This window comes from Miniopterus natalensis, chromosome 6 (genome assembly GCF_054644295.1).
Source record: "Miniopterus natalensis isolate mMinNat1 chromosome 6, mMinNat1.hap1, whole genome shotgun sequence".
Taxonomy (NCBI): Eukaryota; Metazoa; Chordata; class Mammalia; order Chiroptera; family Miniopteridae; genus Miniopterus; species Miniopterus natalensis.
The window spans coordinates 88,803,520-88,822,040 of NC_142086.1; the positions used below are offsets into that span (position 1 = coordinate 88,803,520).

General features: G+C 41.0%; 1 protein-coding gene across 1 annotated transcript in view; it reads left to right on the forward strand.

Annotated features, from left to right (window-relative positions):
* The window catches only part of ITSN1 (intersectin 1), a 159,829-nt gene that overhangs the window by 79,988 nt on the left and 61,320 nt on the right, over window positions 1-18,521 (forward strand). Inside the window, exons 15-19 of the mRNA XM_087818469.1 lie at window positions 3,409-3,496; window positions 3,633-3,772; window positions 13,005-13,132; window positions 15,692-15,921; window positions 17,670-17,791. Coding sequence (XP_087674595.1) covers window positions 3,409-3,496; window positions 3,633-3,772; window positions 13,005-13,132; window positions 15,692-15,921; window positions 17,670-17,791 — 708 coding nt within the window. The remainder of the gene's footprint in view (window positions 1-3,408; window positions 3,497-3,632; window positions 3,773-13,004; window positions 13,133-15,691; window positions 15,922-17,669; window positions 17,792-18,521) is intronic.

An 18,521-nucleotide genomic window follows, 5' to 3' on the forward strand; every position in this document is an offset into this window, starting at 1 on the left:
GTTATTGAGTTGGAAGAGCATGAGATTCATGTAGCTGTTCTACATGTCATCACCTTTGAACTTCGTGACTTTCATCGCAGCTTCTTTTCCTCAGTATGATGATTGTGACATTATCCATTTTATTGAGTGAACCAGTAGTTTGTTCTCATTCATTACTGAGCAGTATTTTCATATTTATCTCTTCACCTGTTGATTGACAGGTTCTTTCCAGTTCCAGACTTATGAATAAAACTGCAGTGATCATTTATTTACAGGTCTTTATGTGGAAATCTGTTTTATGTTGGTTACATTTTTAAAAATTTATCTTTACTGTTGAAAGTTTTATAGATGTCCCCTTTTCCCCTCCCATTGACCCCCTCCACCCTACCCCCACCCCAGGCTTTCAGCACAATATTGTCTGTTTTCTATTTTCTAAAAATGTTTGTGTTAAAATAGTATTTCCTTTTTTAATATTTGTTGGCTTTCACCAGTGAAGCCTTCTGTGCTAAGTGCTTTCTGTGTGGTAACTTTTAATTGAAAAATTTATTCAATAGATACAGGGCTAATGCAGATTTTTTGTTTCTTACTGAATATTTTTTTATCATTTCTACCTTCCAATGACTTTACCCATTTCACCTAAGTAATCAAATTTATTTGTATAAAGTTGTTTATAATACTCTTATCATTCTTTAGAAGTCTGTAGTATCCGTAGTGATGCCACTTCTTTCCTCCCTGGTTGGACAGTTTGTCTTGTCTCGTTTCCTCTCCATCACTTTCTCCTCTCCATCACTTTCTCCTCTCCCTTTTCTTAATCCCCTCTCTTCCCTTCCTCTGCCACCTTTTCTCCATCAGTCTAGCCACAAGTTTGTTGTTTTACTGTTGTTGTTTTTTAAAAACCCTTTATTTTTTTCTCTATGGTATGTTTGTTTTGTATTTCATTTTTTGAGGCTTTTTATTATTTCCTCCTATCAATATTGAGTTCAATTTGCTTATTTTTAGTTTCATGAAGTGGAACCTTACATTATTGAATTTGGACCTTCATTTCTAATATAAACATTTTAAGCCTTGAATTTCCCTCTAAGCATTGTTGTAGCCATATTACACAAATTTTTAATCTGTTGTATTTTTTAATATATCTTTATTGATTTCAGAGAGAGGAAAGGAGAGGGAGAGAGAAAGATGGAAACATCAATGATGAGAGAGTCATTGATCAGCTGCCTCCTGCCCGCCCCCGACTAGGAATCAAGCCCACAACCCGAGCATGTGCCCTGACCGGGCATCGAACCCCTATCGCCTGGATCCTAGGTCGACGCTCAACCGCTGAGCCACGCCCAGCCGGGCAGTATGTTGTATTTTCATATTCATTCCATTAAAAATCTTTTTTTATTTCCTTTGTCATTTTTTCTTTATGAGTTATTTAGAATTTTGCTGTTCAGTTCCCAAATATTTGGATGTTTCCCAGATATCTTTGTTTATGTTATGATCCTTTTTGATCTTTTAAGTTCATTGAGACTTACTTTATGGCTCAGCATACAATCTGCCTTGGTGAATATTACACGTCACTTGTAAAGAATGTGCACGCTGTTGTAGTTGGGTGGAGTGTCCCATAAACGTTAGCCAGATCGAGTTGGTTCATGGTGTTTGTGTCTTCTATGTCCTTATTGGTTTTGTGACTCCCTTCAGCTGCTGAGAGAGGAGTGTTGAAATCTATCATTTTGTACATTTTTGTTTCTCTTTAAGTTCTGTCGGTTATTGTTTCGTGCACTTGGAAGTCTTGATCAACTGGAGATATTAGGATATGATATAACGTCAATAGTATCAGATGTTCACTGCCACACATTGTCTGAAAATATTTAAAAATGCACACACTTGTAAACAGTACATTTCTCTATATTCCAGCTCTCTTTCTATATCTTTCATTAACTCTATGAGAAGTTTCATGAAATATTCCCTTGGAAAATGTAGGCCTGAAGGCCATGTGCTTATTTATTGTTGCACTGAATACTCTGTGACCAGACACACTTATTATTTACGACCGACACTTAGCATGTTCATTTATTGATAATAAAACACAAATCAGGGTTCCTGAAAAAGTAGTGCAGTAGAAGATAACACCTGGTTTGATGAAATCCAGGTACCTGGTAGGTAATGAGATCTTGGTTCCTTTTCCTTACTGGAATTAGTGGCTACTTACTGTGCAAATGAGTCAGGTAGCCCTTCATATTGTTTGACTTATTTTGGAAACTTAGGTTGTCACATTTATGTAAGTAAAACTATCTGAGTGATCTGAGCCAAGCTTCTTCTTGATACTTAATAGTTTGTACTGGTTCAGGAGAGAGACTTTGGCATTGGGTAAGAGGCCTTGCCTTAATCTAGGGGAGGATCAGAGAAGCTCGGTGGCTTTTGGGAAAGTGATCTGTGTTGTATATTGTTTTGTCCAGATTTTGAGTATGTGTGTGTGGACTGTTCATATGAGAAGATGCTTCCAAATCCTCCCTGTTAAGCTGATAAATCTCACTACTATTCAGATAAATGATACACAAAGATTTGTAACACCCAAGCCAGTCTGTATGTAAAGATGGTTGTTCCAAAAAGGATTGGTTCCTAACCTCTGATGAAAAAATTTTAAGGTGTTTCTATTTTTCAAACCAAAAGTCAATATACAGAGATCTTTTTTAAAATTCAGGTAAAATTAGAAGTTAAATGTATTGTACACTGGAAAGGCTGTCATCTTACTGAAATGCATAGAAACTGTGTAGGATAGTTTCAGCTGAACTTAAGCAAATACAGTGCTTGACAAGTTATCCACAAAAACTCCAGATAGCCTTATACCGTGTGATTTGTTTTTTTCCTTATGTCAGTTGAAAAAATAGTTCTTTCAAGACTTTCTGTGTACCTTTTAAATTGTGGCCCTGTCCTGAGTGTAGAAAAACCTCTGGCAGCTAAGATGCCAATTGTTAAAAATCACTTTTATTTGTGTGTGTGGTGAGCCTTAGTTCAGCCCTATCAAGTATCAGAGTTCAGATTAGAATAGCTCCTATTAACTACTACTGAGTCAGTGCCCACACCATAGGGTCACTGCACTCACAGTGGATCCCAGCACAGCTGAGAAACTATTGCTTTATTTTCCCTGCCAAGTACATTTTTTAAAGCTTATAAATAAGCCGTAAGACAATAAAAATTTAAGGAATATCGAGGGAGCTATGACTGTCTTAATTTTATTTCAGTGAAAAGCACTTGGCAAACAGTGAGCTCCTTGGAAAAAAACAGGAACCGCCCTAACTGGTGGTTGAATGCAGTCCCCCACAGGGGACGGCGGAGGAGGCTGGGAGAGCCTCTGAGGAACGGGCAGAGATGTCTGTCCGGATGTGCAGCCTAGATACGGAAGTTTTCCACGTTACTCATTGTAGTTTCCTCCTCCTTTCCCAGGAGTCTCAGCAGATGCTCGGAAGACTTATCCCAGAAAAGCAGATACTCAATGACCAGTTAAAGCAAGTTCAGCAAAACAGTTTGCACAGTAGGTGTTTACTTTTAAAGTCGCCTGCCCTTTTGCTTTTTACTAACAAGAATTTCCTTACCTGAAAGAATATTAAAAACCGTTTTTTCTCACTTCCAGTTTGTTTTTCTTATCTTGCAATGTTTCTCTAAAATAGGAGATTCACTTCTCACACTCAAAAGAGCCTTAGAAGCAAAAGAACTAGCTCGTCAGCAGCTCCGAGACCAACTGGATGAAGTAGAGAAAGAGACAAGATCGAAACTCCAGGAGATCGACATTTTCAATAATCAGCTGAAGGTAATGGTTCTGTGTGTCCTACATGTGTCCTGCCTCTAATTTCTCCAGCAGCCAGATGATTAAATGGTATTTAATCCCAGGCACAGACTCTAAATTGCATTTTTCTCCTTTAAAATGTAAGACTGATTTTGGCATCTGTATATTACGGCTAAGTGAGTGGCCCCAACATGACGTGCTTTAACCGTATTTCTGTGTATCTCTATCCCTTGTCTCTTACAATGACGTCAGGTGGGGAGTCCAGAAACTAGGCTGCGAAGGCGTCATCTTTTGATGTTCTTTGAAGACTCCTGAAAAAGGACTGTTTTCTCTTTTAAAACTAAGACTTTTTCTGCCACTTTTTACCTTCAGGATTGTCCTTGAGTGCAAATCTTTATTTTGTTACCTCATGTTTTAAAAGTTTACTATTTAATGGCATAATTGCTTTGTCTCCGTCCAGAAATGGTGTGTGGTTTTGCCACATTTACACAGTAAAATTAAGAAAATGCCAGAGCTTGCAGGGAGTTGGAAGGGTGGGCATCCAGCCTCTCTGATCTGGTGCATTCAGTTTAACTGTACAAACTTACCATCATCAGAGTGTTCACTCTTACAATAAAACCAGAAAGCCAGCAGTTCATTTCCCATCAACACTGATCATGTACTTTAGATTTAAGTAGATGGTGAATTTTTTAGTAATTATGTTTCTATATGAAATTGGATTTTTTACTTTTCAAATATTCATTTTCCTTTTCTAACTTAAAATCCTTTATAGTTGACTTTGGCTAATTTAGCTTTTGTAACTAGGAAAAAGTAAAACTCTTGTTCTTCTTTACTAAAAATAGAAAAAATTAGAAGCATATTTGAAATGTTTAGTTGACCTTTGGACTGAGATTCTAGGCCAAGTTCTCTATACGTCTGAGTCTGTGGTTTGCGCCATTCTTTTCCCCCAGAGTAAGAGGCGGCGACCGTTCCTCGGTTGTGCATGTCCATGAAAGTGCCTTTAGGGGAAATTTGTTTGAACCAACTTAGTGATTTTCTTCACTTTGCTCTTGTGCTTACACCAAATGTGTGTGTGCGTGTGTGTGCGCTCACGTGTGCTGTGTGTGCTCTCCATCTGTGTGTTTGAGGATGTGTGGTGGGTAAGTGTGTAAGCACCACTGTAGGTTCTCCATCTCTCGCCTAAGCCCAAGAAAAATGACATTAACTCTCACCGTGGTGGGCCAATATTTCAAGCTTAACAGTTCTTTTTAATAGTTTCTTGGAATGTAAACTGTTAAGTATTTGGGTATCTCCTGGATGCAGGCAATAGTCCAAATTTCTGCGTTAATCTGAAGACTCCTCCTTTTAGAAATTTGGCTCCTGAGCCCGGCCGGGCGTGGCTCAGCGGTTGAGCATCGACCTAGGATCCAGGCGATCGGGGTTCAATTCCCGGTCAGGGCACATGCCCGGGTTGCGGCCTCGATCCCCAGTCGGGGGTGTGCAGGAGGCGGACTATCCATGACTCTCTCATCATGGATGTTTCTATCTCTCCCTCTCCTTTCCTCTCTGTGAAATCAATAAAGATATATTAAAAAAAGAAAAAAAAGAAATTTGGCTCCTGAAACAAAGCTCACATGTTGGAAAGTGGTACTCCATGGATGATTTTTGACAAATGCCTAGACGATTTATGGATGACGTGTCTTTGTTTTTCTAACTTATCACCCCAAATCAAGAATTACTTGAGAAAGGAAATAGGAATCTTACTGTAGGAAGTACACTTTGATTTTATAGGTCTGTAGGAAAGGGGAGGGTGGAGGAAGGAGAAAGCACCCTGAAACACTGAGGCTCCTGTGCTAGAAACTCCTGGATTGGCAGCCTTGCTATTTATGCTGCCTTTTCTATGAACTAAATTTTAACTCTCTTGATGGTCAAATGAAATATTCAACCAGTGATTTAACCAGAAATAACTGATTATTAGTAATTATTACCAACATGAATTAATACTTCTTAAAGTAGTTTTAGTTCAGTTGATCAGGGTTGTTTACCTTAATTTTCTGCTTTTAAAATGTATTTTATATGCAGCAAATATTTTATCATGCTACGAAGTCAGTGGTATTCTCATATGTTTAGACACGTCAGTTTAAAATTACTGATTATCTGTGCCTTTCTTTTTTTACCTGATTTTGCAGGAAAATTGAGACTCTCTTTTGGAGAATCTGTGTCTAAAGGACAGTGATTTTGATCATTGGCTTTTTTAACATGCAGTGCTCAGCTACAGGTATAAAGTGATGATACTAACAGGCGTCAAATAGCATTACCAGTGGGGTCGTTTGGACAGTAGCACCTGGCTCCTTGCCCTTGACAACGTTCCTAGTTTCTGTAACAGTTTTCCTTAGCACTGACAGCCTAATGCCTGTGTTTTAATATCGTGACTAATAGAGCAGCGACATACAGTAGAGCGTACAGTTTCCAAGGCTTCATTGAAATGGGTACCAGGTCAAGAGGACCCGTAACGCAGAGAGCAGCTGTGTGTTTCATGTTGAGAAGTGGAGCCCCCGTTGGTTACCTGTCAGTTGTTGTGCTGGGCCAGTCCTGATGGGGATGGTGTGTCTAGCTGAGCATTTCTTTCTCCTAGTCAGTGGCCATGGGGAAGTTGGTGGTGCAGTGTCTGGCAGGTCTCCTGGGCTGCGCCATCCACTTAGACTTCTTCCTAAAGGTCTCCATGCCCTTCCCAGGCAGCGAACCCCCCCCCCAGGCTGAGTGTGATGAGCATCTCCAGCTCTTTGCTAGTTTCCCCTCACAAATTCAGAATTACATTCCTAATGTACTTGGGAAACCCAGGCTTAAATTAGACCAAGGGGCTATTAGAAACATACATTTTGCCTGTAATTATATCTGTCCTCGAAACCACTCCCAGGAACTGAGTTGTTGAGATGAGAATGGTGAAGGAGATCTCGGCTTGACTAAGGCTTTTATGCTCTCGGTTCAAGCACTTGCTTTCATGGCAGCTAGTCATTGTGAAGGCAGAGAAAGGCACAATGTTTAGCAACCAGGGAAAAGAGAAAAGAGCTGGAGAAAAAACTGCAGAACAGAATGAGAAGTCGGGGAATGCATGGGAAGGGAAACAGTGAGGAAAGGAAAAGACCCAGAGAGGGGAGGAGCAGAGATGGCAGGAGAAGTCAACGTGAATCCAAATAACACATCACTTTCTCATAGCGGCAGAATGATGTTCAGCTCTTTCATGGTTTGCTGTCTTATTTTGTTCAAGATTAAATTTTACTTTCACCTGTAGGATTGTTTTGAAAAGATCTCTTCTGCACAAAAGTAAAATTCCTCAACTCTCATTCAGTGTTCCTGTGATTGTGGAAACTCGACATAGATTCCTTGAATGTAGAAAAAGAAGCAGAACACTCCCAAGACTCAGAATAGCTACCAGATGTTGCGTGTTACATTCTGTGCTGTCCCAGCAGGCTTCTCTGGTTGGCTGGGTCGAGTTTGTTAGTTATAGTGTAGGTTGGGTTTTTTTTAAGATTTAAAAAAATATTTAATAAAAGGTGATTTGAGAAAGGGAAAAAGCAAAACTTGATTTTTAATTTTTTTAAAAATCCTCACCTGAGGATATGTTTATTGATTTTAGAGAGAGTATGGGAGAGAGAGAGAGAAACATCGATTAGTTGCCTCCCGCACACGCCTTGACCGGGAATCAAACCGTCAGCCCTTCGGTGCGAGTGACAGTGCTCAACCAACTGAGCTACCCGGCCAGGGCAAAACTCAATCTTTTGAAAAACATGTTTTAATTCTCTTGTTTAGCCAAGCCTCTGACAATTGTATCCTTTAGAATGGCATGCATTTAAAATAATGGGGTATTGCTTTGTAAATAAAGCTAAGACGTTTTGGGAAAACTCAGATTTTCGGGATGAAATGGAGTCAGTTTTCTCTTTCTGGTGATATAAGAGAGACTTGAGGAAAGATTCTTAATTAGCTCTCCTGTTGCCAAGAGGACAAGATTTTCTCACCCGTTTCCCTTTCTGTCCACCTGTCTCCTGACCCCTTCACACTTGCGTACACACCCCAGTGCATTCCTTTTGGCTCTTCTGTGGCACTTAGGATACATCGGCTGCCATGGAATTGGACTTCTATTTGGTTGACTATTGACTTCAGATTTAGATCTAATATTTAAACATGTCTTTAAATATTAGTATACCCCTTCTTAGAATTTAAATAACCAACCAATATGTTTTTATACTCCTACTTTTAATGTATCGAGAATGAATATGTTTTATAATTTTGCGATAAGTGGAATATCAATTTACCTTGATTTTGGTACAATTTATATGTTTTGAAATACTTAGTTATTTTTCAGATTTTTCAACACAGGTACAAATTCCCCTGATTGGCTTTTAAAAATAACTTTCACTTTGTTTTACAACCACTTAATTGGGATAAGTTACTATAATTTAAGACTCAAAAGACCTTTTAAAAATTCTTATGTTGTGTGCTACATAATATTCCTGGGTGAGAAGTAAGTGATGTTTATTTATATAAATGCACTTCTCTGTAGGTATTAAATTTAGACAAAACAACACCTGATGTTTCTGATACTGGTACCTAGATAAGTTTTCTATGAGGTCAATTTAATATTAACCATAAGAAGATTATTATAAATATAAAAGATGTGTCCCTACTTTGATTTATAGTGTTGGCTTCATGAATTTCAAGTAATTAAGACATACTTGGTTTCCTTTCTTTTCTGAGACAGACTGAGGCAAAAACCAGAAGCAGAATAATCCTTCAAGAAAGCTGCACGACCAAATTAGCAGTAAATTTCCATTAACTGCTGCTCTTTCATAGGCCCCATGTCGCTAGTTATTTTCTCTCTCTTCATAAGCATGTGTGCAAAGTAATGTTTATGAAAAGGAATCAGCTGGATGCTTCTTTATATCTCAAGTGATGTCACTTCACCTACTACATCTATTCGTGAGTGTCTCTCAAACCAGATGAGGAGAAACACCCAGTTTCTAAATCAAGTTCTTCTGTGTTCCTTGCTCAGCCACAGAGCAACTGTCGTCAGTGAGCTTGAAAGTGGGCCAGTCTCTCAGGGCAGAAAGTTGGATCTTCTTGAGCATTGAATTTGTCAAGCGTATTGCTTTGGAAATGCTTTGGCTATATGCCATAAATGCCCAAAGATGTTTTCTGGTGAAAATATCTTCATTCTCTAGGGGAAATACGTGACTTTTCCTCCTTGGTTGAAGCAATAAAGTTAAAGGCAAGCTGATTTTAATCTAAATACAAGACAGAATCTTTATTTGCCAATCATTTTCTTATTGTGGTTCATAGCAAATGTTTGACCAAGGACCCCTTTGTGAGTCAAAGCCTTCTCTGCAGGATCATGCCCACGTTTTGCATGCAGTTGAGTAGTGTTCATAGACCCCAGTTAAGAAACTCTGATGTATCTTAGAATTCTGTAGACATTGGTGATAAGAATCTTACATGTACTTCCCATTTTATAGGCTTTTTATTTTTCCCATGTATTTGTAACAGGTAGCTAAAACTTCTTGAATGAATATTTAATAATTTCATATTTATTAAGAAAGGTATTATTTTTATTAGGAGATAATATTAAATTATTACACACTATATCTGGTGTAAAACATATCATTCCCTTGAACAGAACTCATAGACGAAAACTCAGCGAAGTTGTACACTCCATACCGTATTGTTAGAGAAATATCCAGCCAAGAAATAAGTCCTTCGTTTTAGGAAGAGCCATAAGTGAGATTTGATTCTTATCAATTTCTTATTGGTGCTGTTTTTATCTTATTTCTAATAGAGAAATAATTGTGACAAGATATAATAGAATTTGCAGGATCCCTTTAATGAGGTTGACCACCAGGAAAAGTTGATAGAATTTGTGTGACGTTTTTCTGAGGTACTTCCCCCAATAAGTTCTCTTATTTCCTAAATAAAGAATTTAATGACAACAGATTTGTCACCTTAAAAATGTTTTCTCTGAAAGAAATTAAAGTAACTGTCGTTGTATTTAAGGTTTTTAAACAGTATTGAAAAGGAATGAAAGAACAGGGCAGCCTCTGCTCCACATGTACAAGGACTTAGCTCCACGGGCCCTTGTCAAGCACAGGATGCAAGTCATCAACTAGTTTTTAGTACATAGTCCTTCATTCCATAGATTGCCTTCTCATAAGTTCAACTTTTTAAAAGTGTTATCAACTTAAGAATCATAAATTTTCTGCGTATTTTGGTTCATGCCACCTTAAACTCCAAAGTCTAAGAAAAGAGGGGACGGCTAGAATGCCTGCCTGTTGCGGCATCTTGATTGTCTTACAACTGATCGTGGATCTCAGCAGATGGCAAGAAGATGATAGAAGAGCATTGCAGTCTGCAAATCTGGATCATGAGATGCCAGAGCCGTCTGTGACTCTATTTGACATCTGTTACTTTATGGCTCCTGCAAGCTCCATTTCCTTGGAGGTACTTGAAGCTGCAACTTATTTAGACATTTCCAAAGATAGGTTCAGCCTGCCTATAATACTGACATACAAAAACATAAATGTGCTTTAAAATTTTTAAATATCTTCCTTCATGTATTTGATATGTTTAAAATTGTTTTTCTAAAATATCTCATTAGCATGATTTTTTTCTGTAGATTGTTTAAATTTACTTCTATTGCTTTTCATTTTCTAGTGCCTCCTAATACAATATTAACTTTACTTCCAAATAGCTTGACTTTGTGTCTCATAATTATCTATCTATAAATCACCATCTGGTTGCTAGAGACAGTGCGGAAAGGAAATGTGCAGATGGAAAATCTGCATGCGGCCTGTGGTCTACCTGGTGCTCTGTACGCCTCGGCCGTTTCCGTTCTAAAGGGCCGGCGCTTGTGCAGTAGCTGTGGTTGAATACTTTGAATATCACTCTACCTGTGAACACATTTTTCCTGGACAAAGTAACTTTTCTCTTTTTTAATACATAATCAGGTTCCTGAGCATCAAATGAAAATGTTATCCCTGCCCTGTTTTCCTGCTCCTTTATGTTGCATTTCAGCTCAGAGTCACTTTGCTTACTAGTTATACCTTTTGGGGTTATTTCTGCAATAAGAATAAAACCCTAAATGAAAGAGACACTGAAAAAAAGAATAAATTTTTTTGTAATGAAACATTGTCTAAAAATGTAACATCTTAAAACCCTGCAGCTTAGCCGCTCTGATCCAGCCCTGGTTTGTGTCGGAAACCTGGGGTTAGAATGCGGGTTTCTGTGTTCCTAGTCCCATACCTGCTCATTGTAGTCTGTTTCCATAAATTATCTTTCTATTTCAGAGTTTTCTGCACTTGAAGATGGAATTTTAAAATGGGAAGTCAAGTAAATCTTTCCGTCACTCTTACCCTTCCCTTTGAAGGGCCTTGGCCGTTCAGGCTAGTGGCGGAGCAGGCCTCCCATCTGTGCAGGTGCTGACTGGGGGCCTCAGTTGGTTCATGTCACTCCACTGCAGTTTGCCTTTTCATGTAGAGATGTTTATTAACTTGAGCCAAGGGTACAGAATCTGCCAACAACAGAAATTGGCCCATTTTATCTACTTGTCTTTGAAATATCAAATTCAAAATATTAATCACATTTTTCATTTATATGATTAGAGAATACTATTTATGCTTGATTCCAGATTACTGTGAAAAGCAATGCTGCTGAATTTTTAAACACACGAAAGTTCTATATCTCATGGTGTGACAGTGATAAAGAAGGCAAAGTGGAATTCTTTCCTGCTACCGATTTTCTTCTCTTAGAACTTTAAACAGTTTGAGTGAGGCTTTATCGTTACTCTCCAGTCTCCATTCTTGGCCTTCCATGCCCCCTCCCTAGCTGAACTCCTGTCCTAGGTCCCTTCATAACTTGTAGATCATGTGCCCAGGGTTGCTGCCGTAGGGAACAGTCCACCAGCTTGTGCCTTACCAAGTTGCCTGTTCCTGCTGCATCCTGCCTGGATATTCTGGGCTCCTCTGCGGGGTTACCCACTGAAGCCCCTCCCTTTCCCCTGTCCCTGGTGCCTCCCTCCCTCCAGTCCCTGTTTCCCAGGACCAGTCTCCCCTAACCCCCTGATGTGCAGCTAAACTTTTCCCTGTAAGCTCGCTGGTCCCTACTAGGACCTGTCTGAGTCCCTCATAGTATACAGAATGCTTGTGCGCGTGTTCTGACTTTTTCTTCAGAACTGTTTAGCCAATAGGAACAGGCTAGTCTAACACAAAGGGCTCTTGTCTAGGAGTAAGTGTATCTCTACGCTGACCTTCTGCAGGTAGTGCCTCCACCTGTGTGGTTCACTCTCTGAATGAATCTGAAGGGAGGAACTTAAGGCAGGAAGAAGACCTCCCCCACCCCCCATGTGGACTTGCCAGTGAGTTCCTAAGTCTCACCGTGCAGACCCTGGGCTGTCCACTGCGGACTGACCCTAGTTAGCCAGGCCGAGAAGTCACTGCGGATCCACTGCTGGCTCTACGGGATACTTTGCTATCGGATTATTGTTGATACAGTAGGAGGAGTTCTGGTGACTGAGCCTCAGAGTGGCCATTTGATTCCTGTGGAATCCCAGGGTTTCCCCTTTAACTACTGTTTCTTTGTTCTTCATATTTTTGCATGTTTAAACTTTAGACTTGAATATTTTAATATTATAAAAAGCATTGTATTTTCAGTAGCCTGGGAAGGAAATTCCTGTTTTTCCTGGGGCTAATGTCAATAGGGCCATGGCATCTACGGTGGTGATCATGAAATTACAACTTTCTACCTCCCACCTGACTGCTGGTTGAGTCCGTGGCAGTGACAATGTTACACGGCTTTAGTAAGAGAAGATTCTCTGAAAGAGGTTATTTGAAGAAAAACAGGCCCTGGGTGGGGAGAATGGAGGGTGCGGAGCAGAGGGCTGGCCATTTGTTTGAAGGTAGCTTAGCATAAGAGGCAGGTGAGGTTTGAATGGAGACACTGGGCGGGGGCATTTTCAAAGCCAGTGGAGGCTGGTGTTGATTCATGACCAGAAAGACCTCAAGGTTTCATTCGTGGTCCCGTATGGTAAAACTGGTCAAGTTCCATTGTTGCTGAGTGTTGAGCCCCTAGCAGGGCTTCTAGGGCACCCCGTGGAAAGTGGTAGTTTTCCAAGGTAATGTTTTTCACATCTGAAATGTTCTTTAAGTGCCTGGGCTTCTGCACTGTGTCACGTGCCCATAGACAGTGGCAGTGCCTGTCACCTCATGTGTTACCCATTTCTTGATTTTTATAGGAATTAAGAGAAATACATAATAAGCAGCAACTCCAGAAACAGAAGTCCCTAGAGGCCGAACGACTGAAACAGAAAGAGCAAGAGCGAAGGATCATTGAATTAGAGAAACAAAAAGAAGAGGCCCAAAGGTGAGTCTTTTCAGGTGGCCGTGGACCCCCTGGGAAGGAACTGTGAGTGTTCACCGTTTGTCTGGCTTCTCCAAGTGCTTCCGCACCAGAAAGAGCCTTCAGCCTGCGTGTGTGTGTGTGTGTGTGTGTGTGTGTGTGTGTGTGTGAGAGAGAGAGAGAGAGAGAGAGAGAGAGAGAGAGACAGTGTGTGTGAGCACAGACACGTGTATATAAGTCTTTGCATATATAAGTAGTCCCAGAGTTTTTGGTTGGTTCCCAGAGCTCTCTTAAGTTACTACTATGTAGATAAATGGAATTAAAGAAGGAAATTGGGACACTTGGGGTGCTCAGTTGCATGCCAATGACCAAACCCCTTTTCCGGTTCACAGGCTTTTAATAGTGGTGGCCAGAGCGGCGGGTTTGCCGCAGAGGGTTCCTCCAGGACAGACAGCACTCTTCTTTCTCCTCTCCAGCTGCAGATTAAACTTTGGGACAAAGAGCATTTGCTGCTGCTGCTCAGGAGACAGACACATTTTTGTTAGTTTTTGTTTGTGTATTTGTGTTTGTGGCTCTTATTTGTAACTTTCTGTAGTAAATTGTAGACTTTTTTTACTTTTGGTGTGTCTGATTTTGTTATTGGATAGTTGCTTTTTAAATTTCCATTAATTTTAGATGCCAGGAAACAAAAATAACCAAATATCCCAGTGATATAGTATAAATTATAAAAGTTGATTACTGAAATTAGACTAAAAAGATGAAGAAGCAGTTACTTTTGGCATGTCATTGACTTCCATGCCCTGAGCTCAGTTAACCCGCCCAGTGATGCATGTTTGGTTTTGGGTATGTGCAATATTTTGAGTCTGGTGCTTTGGGTTTGTTTTTTTTCCATGCCAGTGGGTAGGTGGGTAGGGTCTCAAACCAGTTTAGAGGACAGTTTTATGGTTTTCTTATGGGTAGGATTAGGATTATGCACCAAGGAGTAATTCCTCATATGTGTGAGTTAGCTCTAACTCCATCCTTCCGTCCTCTTCAGAGTATAAATCACCTTCATTGCTCACACTGTGCTATGCTGAACCTTACATTCATGCAGAGTAGAAAGAAACACCAGATATCTTAAGACAAAAAGGTTCAGTTTTCTGCTTGCAGTTATATGATAAATAGTATCCAAAATAGAACTTTAGAAATGATGTGGTTGGTGACTGACCATATTAGTAGAAAATGTTATAAGCACATTTTATTGTGTTTTTTTGTTGTTACGATTAACAATTAATCACCCTTACTGCTCCAAAAATTTTTTTCTCCTTTTTTAAAAGAAGTTTTAAAAATTGTAAGTAAGCTGTGGCTGAGTAGCTCAGGTGGTGAGAGCATTGTCCCCAATATGCCAAGGTCGCGGATTCAATACCCAGTAAGAGCACACACAAGGAGCAGCCAATGAATGCATAAATAAGTGGGACAACACATCAGTTCTTCCTCCCTCCCTCTCTCTCTCAAATACATAAACATTTTTAAAAACTCAAGTTATTCTATTTTTTAAAATTGTACATACATTAAGTTAAAAAAAGATCTGTACTAAATTTTCACACTCATACAGAGTAGAAATAAATGTATTTTTTAAATGGAGGATGAGAGTTTTAGTTATTCATATTGTGTTCCCCTGGCAGTTCCTGATTGTAGAAGACGACCTTAGTGCGTTGGCCATGTCACAGGATGGTGGGTCAGGTGGTGGGCGCTCAGACCAGGCTGCCTGGGATCGAACCCTAGGCCAGTGTGGCCGTGTGACCTGGGACAAGTCAGTATCTGCCTGACTTTTCCCATTTGTAGAATGTGGATGGTACTGAAGCCACCTACCCGGTGTGAGGCAAAGGAGTTCACAGGTGTGTTACTAGCATTACACCCTGTATTAATGCTCACTGGCTTCACTTGTAGTACGGTCATTGAAAGTGCTTTCTGATTTTATAAAACGTTGGAACAAGAGAAGAATCACTCCTAGTCTTTTTCTGTGAGTGTCAGGTTGAGGCCTTATAATTTTCAAGGCCTACATTTAATCGCAGTTATTTCTTTGTGTCAGCTGATTTGAAAAACAAACACGAAATAGTTAAATTCAGTGAAATACTCAGGAATTACTGCTTTGTGATGAACGGTTACTACCTCACGGGCTCAAAATGACCTGTTGCTTTTACCTTCAGCCTGGGAGCTGCGTGTGCGTCGAATGTGGAACCTCAGTGTCCCATTGCTCGTGGACTCACGGAAGCAGTGTTTCATTTGCAGTTAGTTGTACTTTTCTCTTCGTGCAGGTTATGTCCTCGTGTGTTTTATGGCTTTGTTGTTGGCTTTTGCTTTTCTTTTTGCAGTTATTTACCAGTTTTAGAATCGAGAAGCATGTTTATTACTGTTCTGATCACTTGAGCTGCATCAGAAGTGCTCCCTCTGTGTCCCTCCAAATCGTGGCTTCCTCTCTCAGAGCGGGGGCCCTGCGAGCCCTTGCTTCCTTGATTCCGGGCGCGCTGTCTGAAGGCCACTAGCGTCCCGTTGACTGGATGGAGCTGTTTCTGTGCTAAACTGGAGTTGTTTCCTTGACAGACGAACTCAGGAGAGGGACAAGCAGGGCCCTGAGCATGCACAGCAGGAGGACGAGCAGCAGCGGCCGAGGAGACTCCGTGAGGAGGAGAGACTCAGGAGGGAAGAGAGCGGCCGGAGGACGGACGAGGAGGACGGCGGCGGGCTGGAAGCGCAGGACCGGGCGGGCCGCCGCTTCCCGCAGCGCCAGGAGCCAGCTAAGCCGGCCGTGCACGCACCCTGGCCCACCGCAGGTACTGAGGGCCAGAAGCATTCTAGAAAGGAAGTCATCTTCTCTCCCATCTTTCTGAGAACTTCGTGCCTAATCATGCCCTGTCCTGACTATATTAAGAGAGGTGACAGTGTCAGGCCCCTACTTTGGGAAGTGCAGCTGTTCATTCTGTAAGGTCATTGGAATCTGTTTAATTCTGCCGCCTCCATGCCAGCCTGGGGCTGCCATCACACTGGCATTGAAAGTCTTTCGCAGACAACAGTGGCATCACTTTCTTTACCAAGCCCCATCCGGACACCTGGGTTCCAAGTAGAGGTCATAGCCCTGTCTGCTGCCCCTCCAGTTCCCCAGCTGTTTTCTCTGGGAATTTCCGGGCTGTTTCGGGAGCAGGAAGATGGTACCTTGTCCTCTTGCCTGTGCTGGCAGACACACACTGTCCTCAGTCTGCCCTGTGTAAAGCAGTGTTCTCCACCTTTCAAAGAGTGTGACTGTTTTTTGCTCTTTGATCATAAGTTGCCTGTTAAGTAGTAATAAGTGGAAAACTTTGAAATAGCTAGAAAACATCCCCTGTAACAGATGCAAACTAGGATGTAGTTTTAAAATTCTTGTGTGGCTGTATATAACATTGGACCACACTGCAGATAATACTCAGCTGAACAAAGTGATTGCCTCTTTCCTTGTATGGAAGTCACACTGGTTTTATTTGTTTGATCATCAGGGTGCTTTCTGCTGGTATAGAGAAAGAAAAGAAAAGACAGAAACACACTGTTCTGTACAGGTTTGCTTCCTGTGGGCGCAGTGGGCGGGGATGGGAATGAGGGATCCGAGTTGGGTCCGCCACCCTCCCTGCCTTAAGGTGCACACTGTCCGGGGAGAAAGCCATCAGATCCACATGGGAGCGCCGGGCCATCCGGAGGTGCAGAGATGTTTTCATGCTGTTTTGATAGGAAAATCATTTCACTGTGATTTGATTTTAGGCAGTTAAAGTTCCTTTTGTCTCCTAGTATAAGGACTTTTTCCTTAGTGGGAAATATCGTGTGTCACCCGGTTTCTAGGCCATGAGTAGATAGTATCCTCCCCTTACGCTTGCAGAGAAAATAGATGGGCCAGCATGTTCAGAGGGCCATGATTGGTTACTGTCACCAGACTCCAGACTGTCCTCTGCTCTCATGCCTTTTGAAACTTATTTAAAATCTAAGTTATTTTCATCTAGGGTCCATCCTTAGGCTCACCCCTTTCCCTCACCAGGGATGATCACAAACAACTGGTCTTGGTAACATTAGTATGTGTGTTTTATAGGACTCCATTCAGTGCCTAAGACATCAGCATTGCCCTGTGGTTTGATGCGGAGAGCTGGGCTTCTGGGCCTGCTGCCAATGTGCTTTCTTGTTGGCTGCTCTGGACCTGGGGTCCCATTGGAACTGCTGTATTATGCAGGCCACGCTGGGTGGTGCGTGGCCGTGGTGCTTGTAGGTGTGCGGTGCTGGGCCTAAGCCAGGAGGCAGAAAACAGGGCCTTAGATCACTGCACTTGGTATTGGGGTGACCTTTGTTTATAGGGGTCCACTAACTCTGTCTGGTGAGTCTGGGGCTGACATCAGATTCGCTCCTTTTGGTGTTCAGAGTGTTTCAGAGAGCACTGGAGTGGGCGTGGCTGTTCAGGTGCTGAGGAGGCGTAGAGGAAACATGAGTTATTTGGCTTGTTGTGCATATGTGTTCTATGTAATGTTTTATTTTTGCCATGCCCCTCCCCCACTTGTTTTGTAAACAGAAAAAGGCCCATTTACGATTTCTGCCCAGGAGAATGTGAAAGTGATGTATTACCGAGCACTGTATCCCTTCGAATCCAGAAGCCACGATGAGATCACGATCCAGCCAGGAGACATAGTCATGGTAAGCATGACTCCAGTGGCAGTGTGACTTCTGGACATGGTTAGCACTGTCCTTTCTTTAGACTTTGGCAGTTGTGAAACTGTCAGGGAGTGTGAAATGCACTAGTCCAGCACCTGGGTTTTTGTAGTAGAGGCTTAATCTTCTACCTTTTCTTTTGGAATGAAAGAGACATTTAAAAATGTATCCTGGCATCACTTTAACACAGAGCTGTGAGAGAAACCGGGTTTGTATCACAGCCTTAGCATATTTTTAAACCTGTAAAGATCTGGTAATTTTAGGGTTTAGAGCACTACTTACATACCATGAGTAGTCTTTAAGGAATAGTTTTACATGCAAAATACTTCAGCATAATTTTCATAATTGCCAATGATAACTTCTGGGTCTCTGGGTCAAAAGCATCTTTCCCCTCCCTTTGATTCTGTAAATTTCGAATAGCATGAAGAATAATGAATTAAATACAGTTAATCTGCTTTCTTAATTAAATATAATTTTGATTGTAACTAAAACTATAGTAACTGGTTTAAGAAAGAATAAAGCAGTGTGGTTGACCTAAATTATTTTCTGAAAGAAAACCATCACACCTAAATCTGGTTATCAACTTAATAAGTGTCTTAGCAGTAGCCCAGCTTTGTGTTACTGTCAGCATTAAATAAACGAAAAGGATGGGAATGGGTCGGCATTTCAAAAGAACTGGGAAAGTTGAGAATTGAAATGAATATGTTTCTCATAC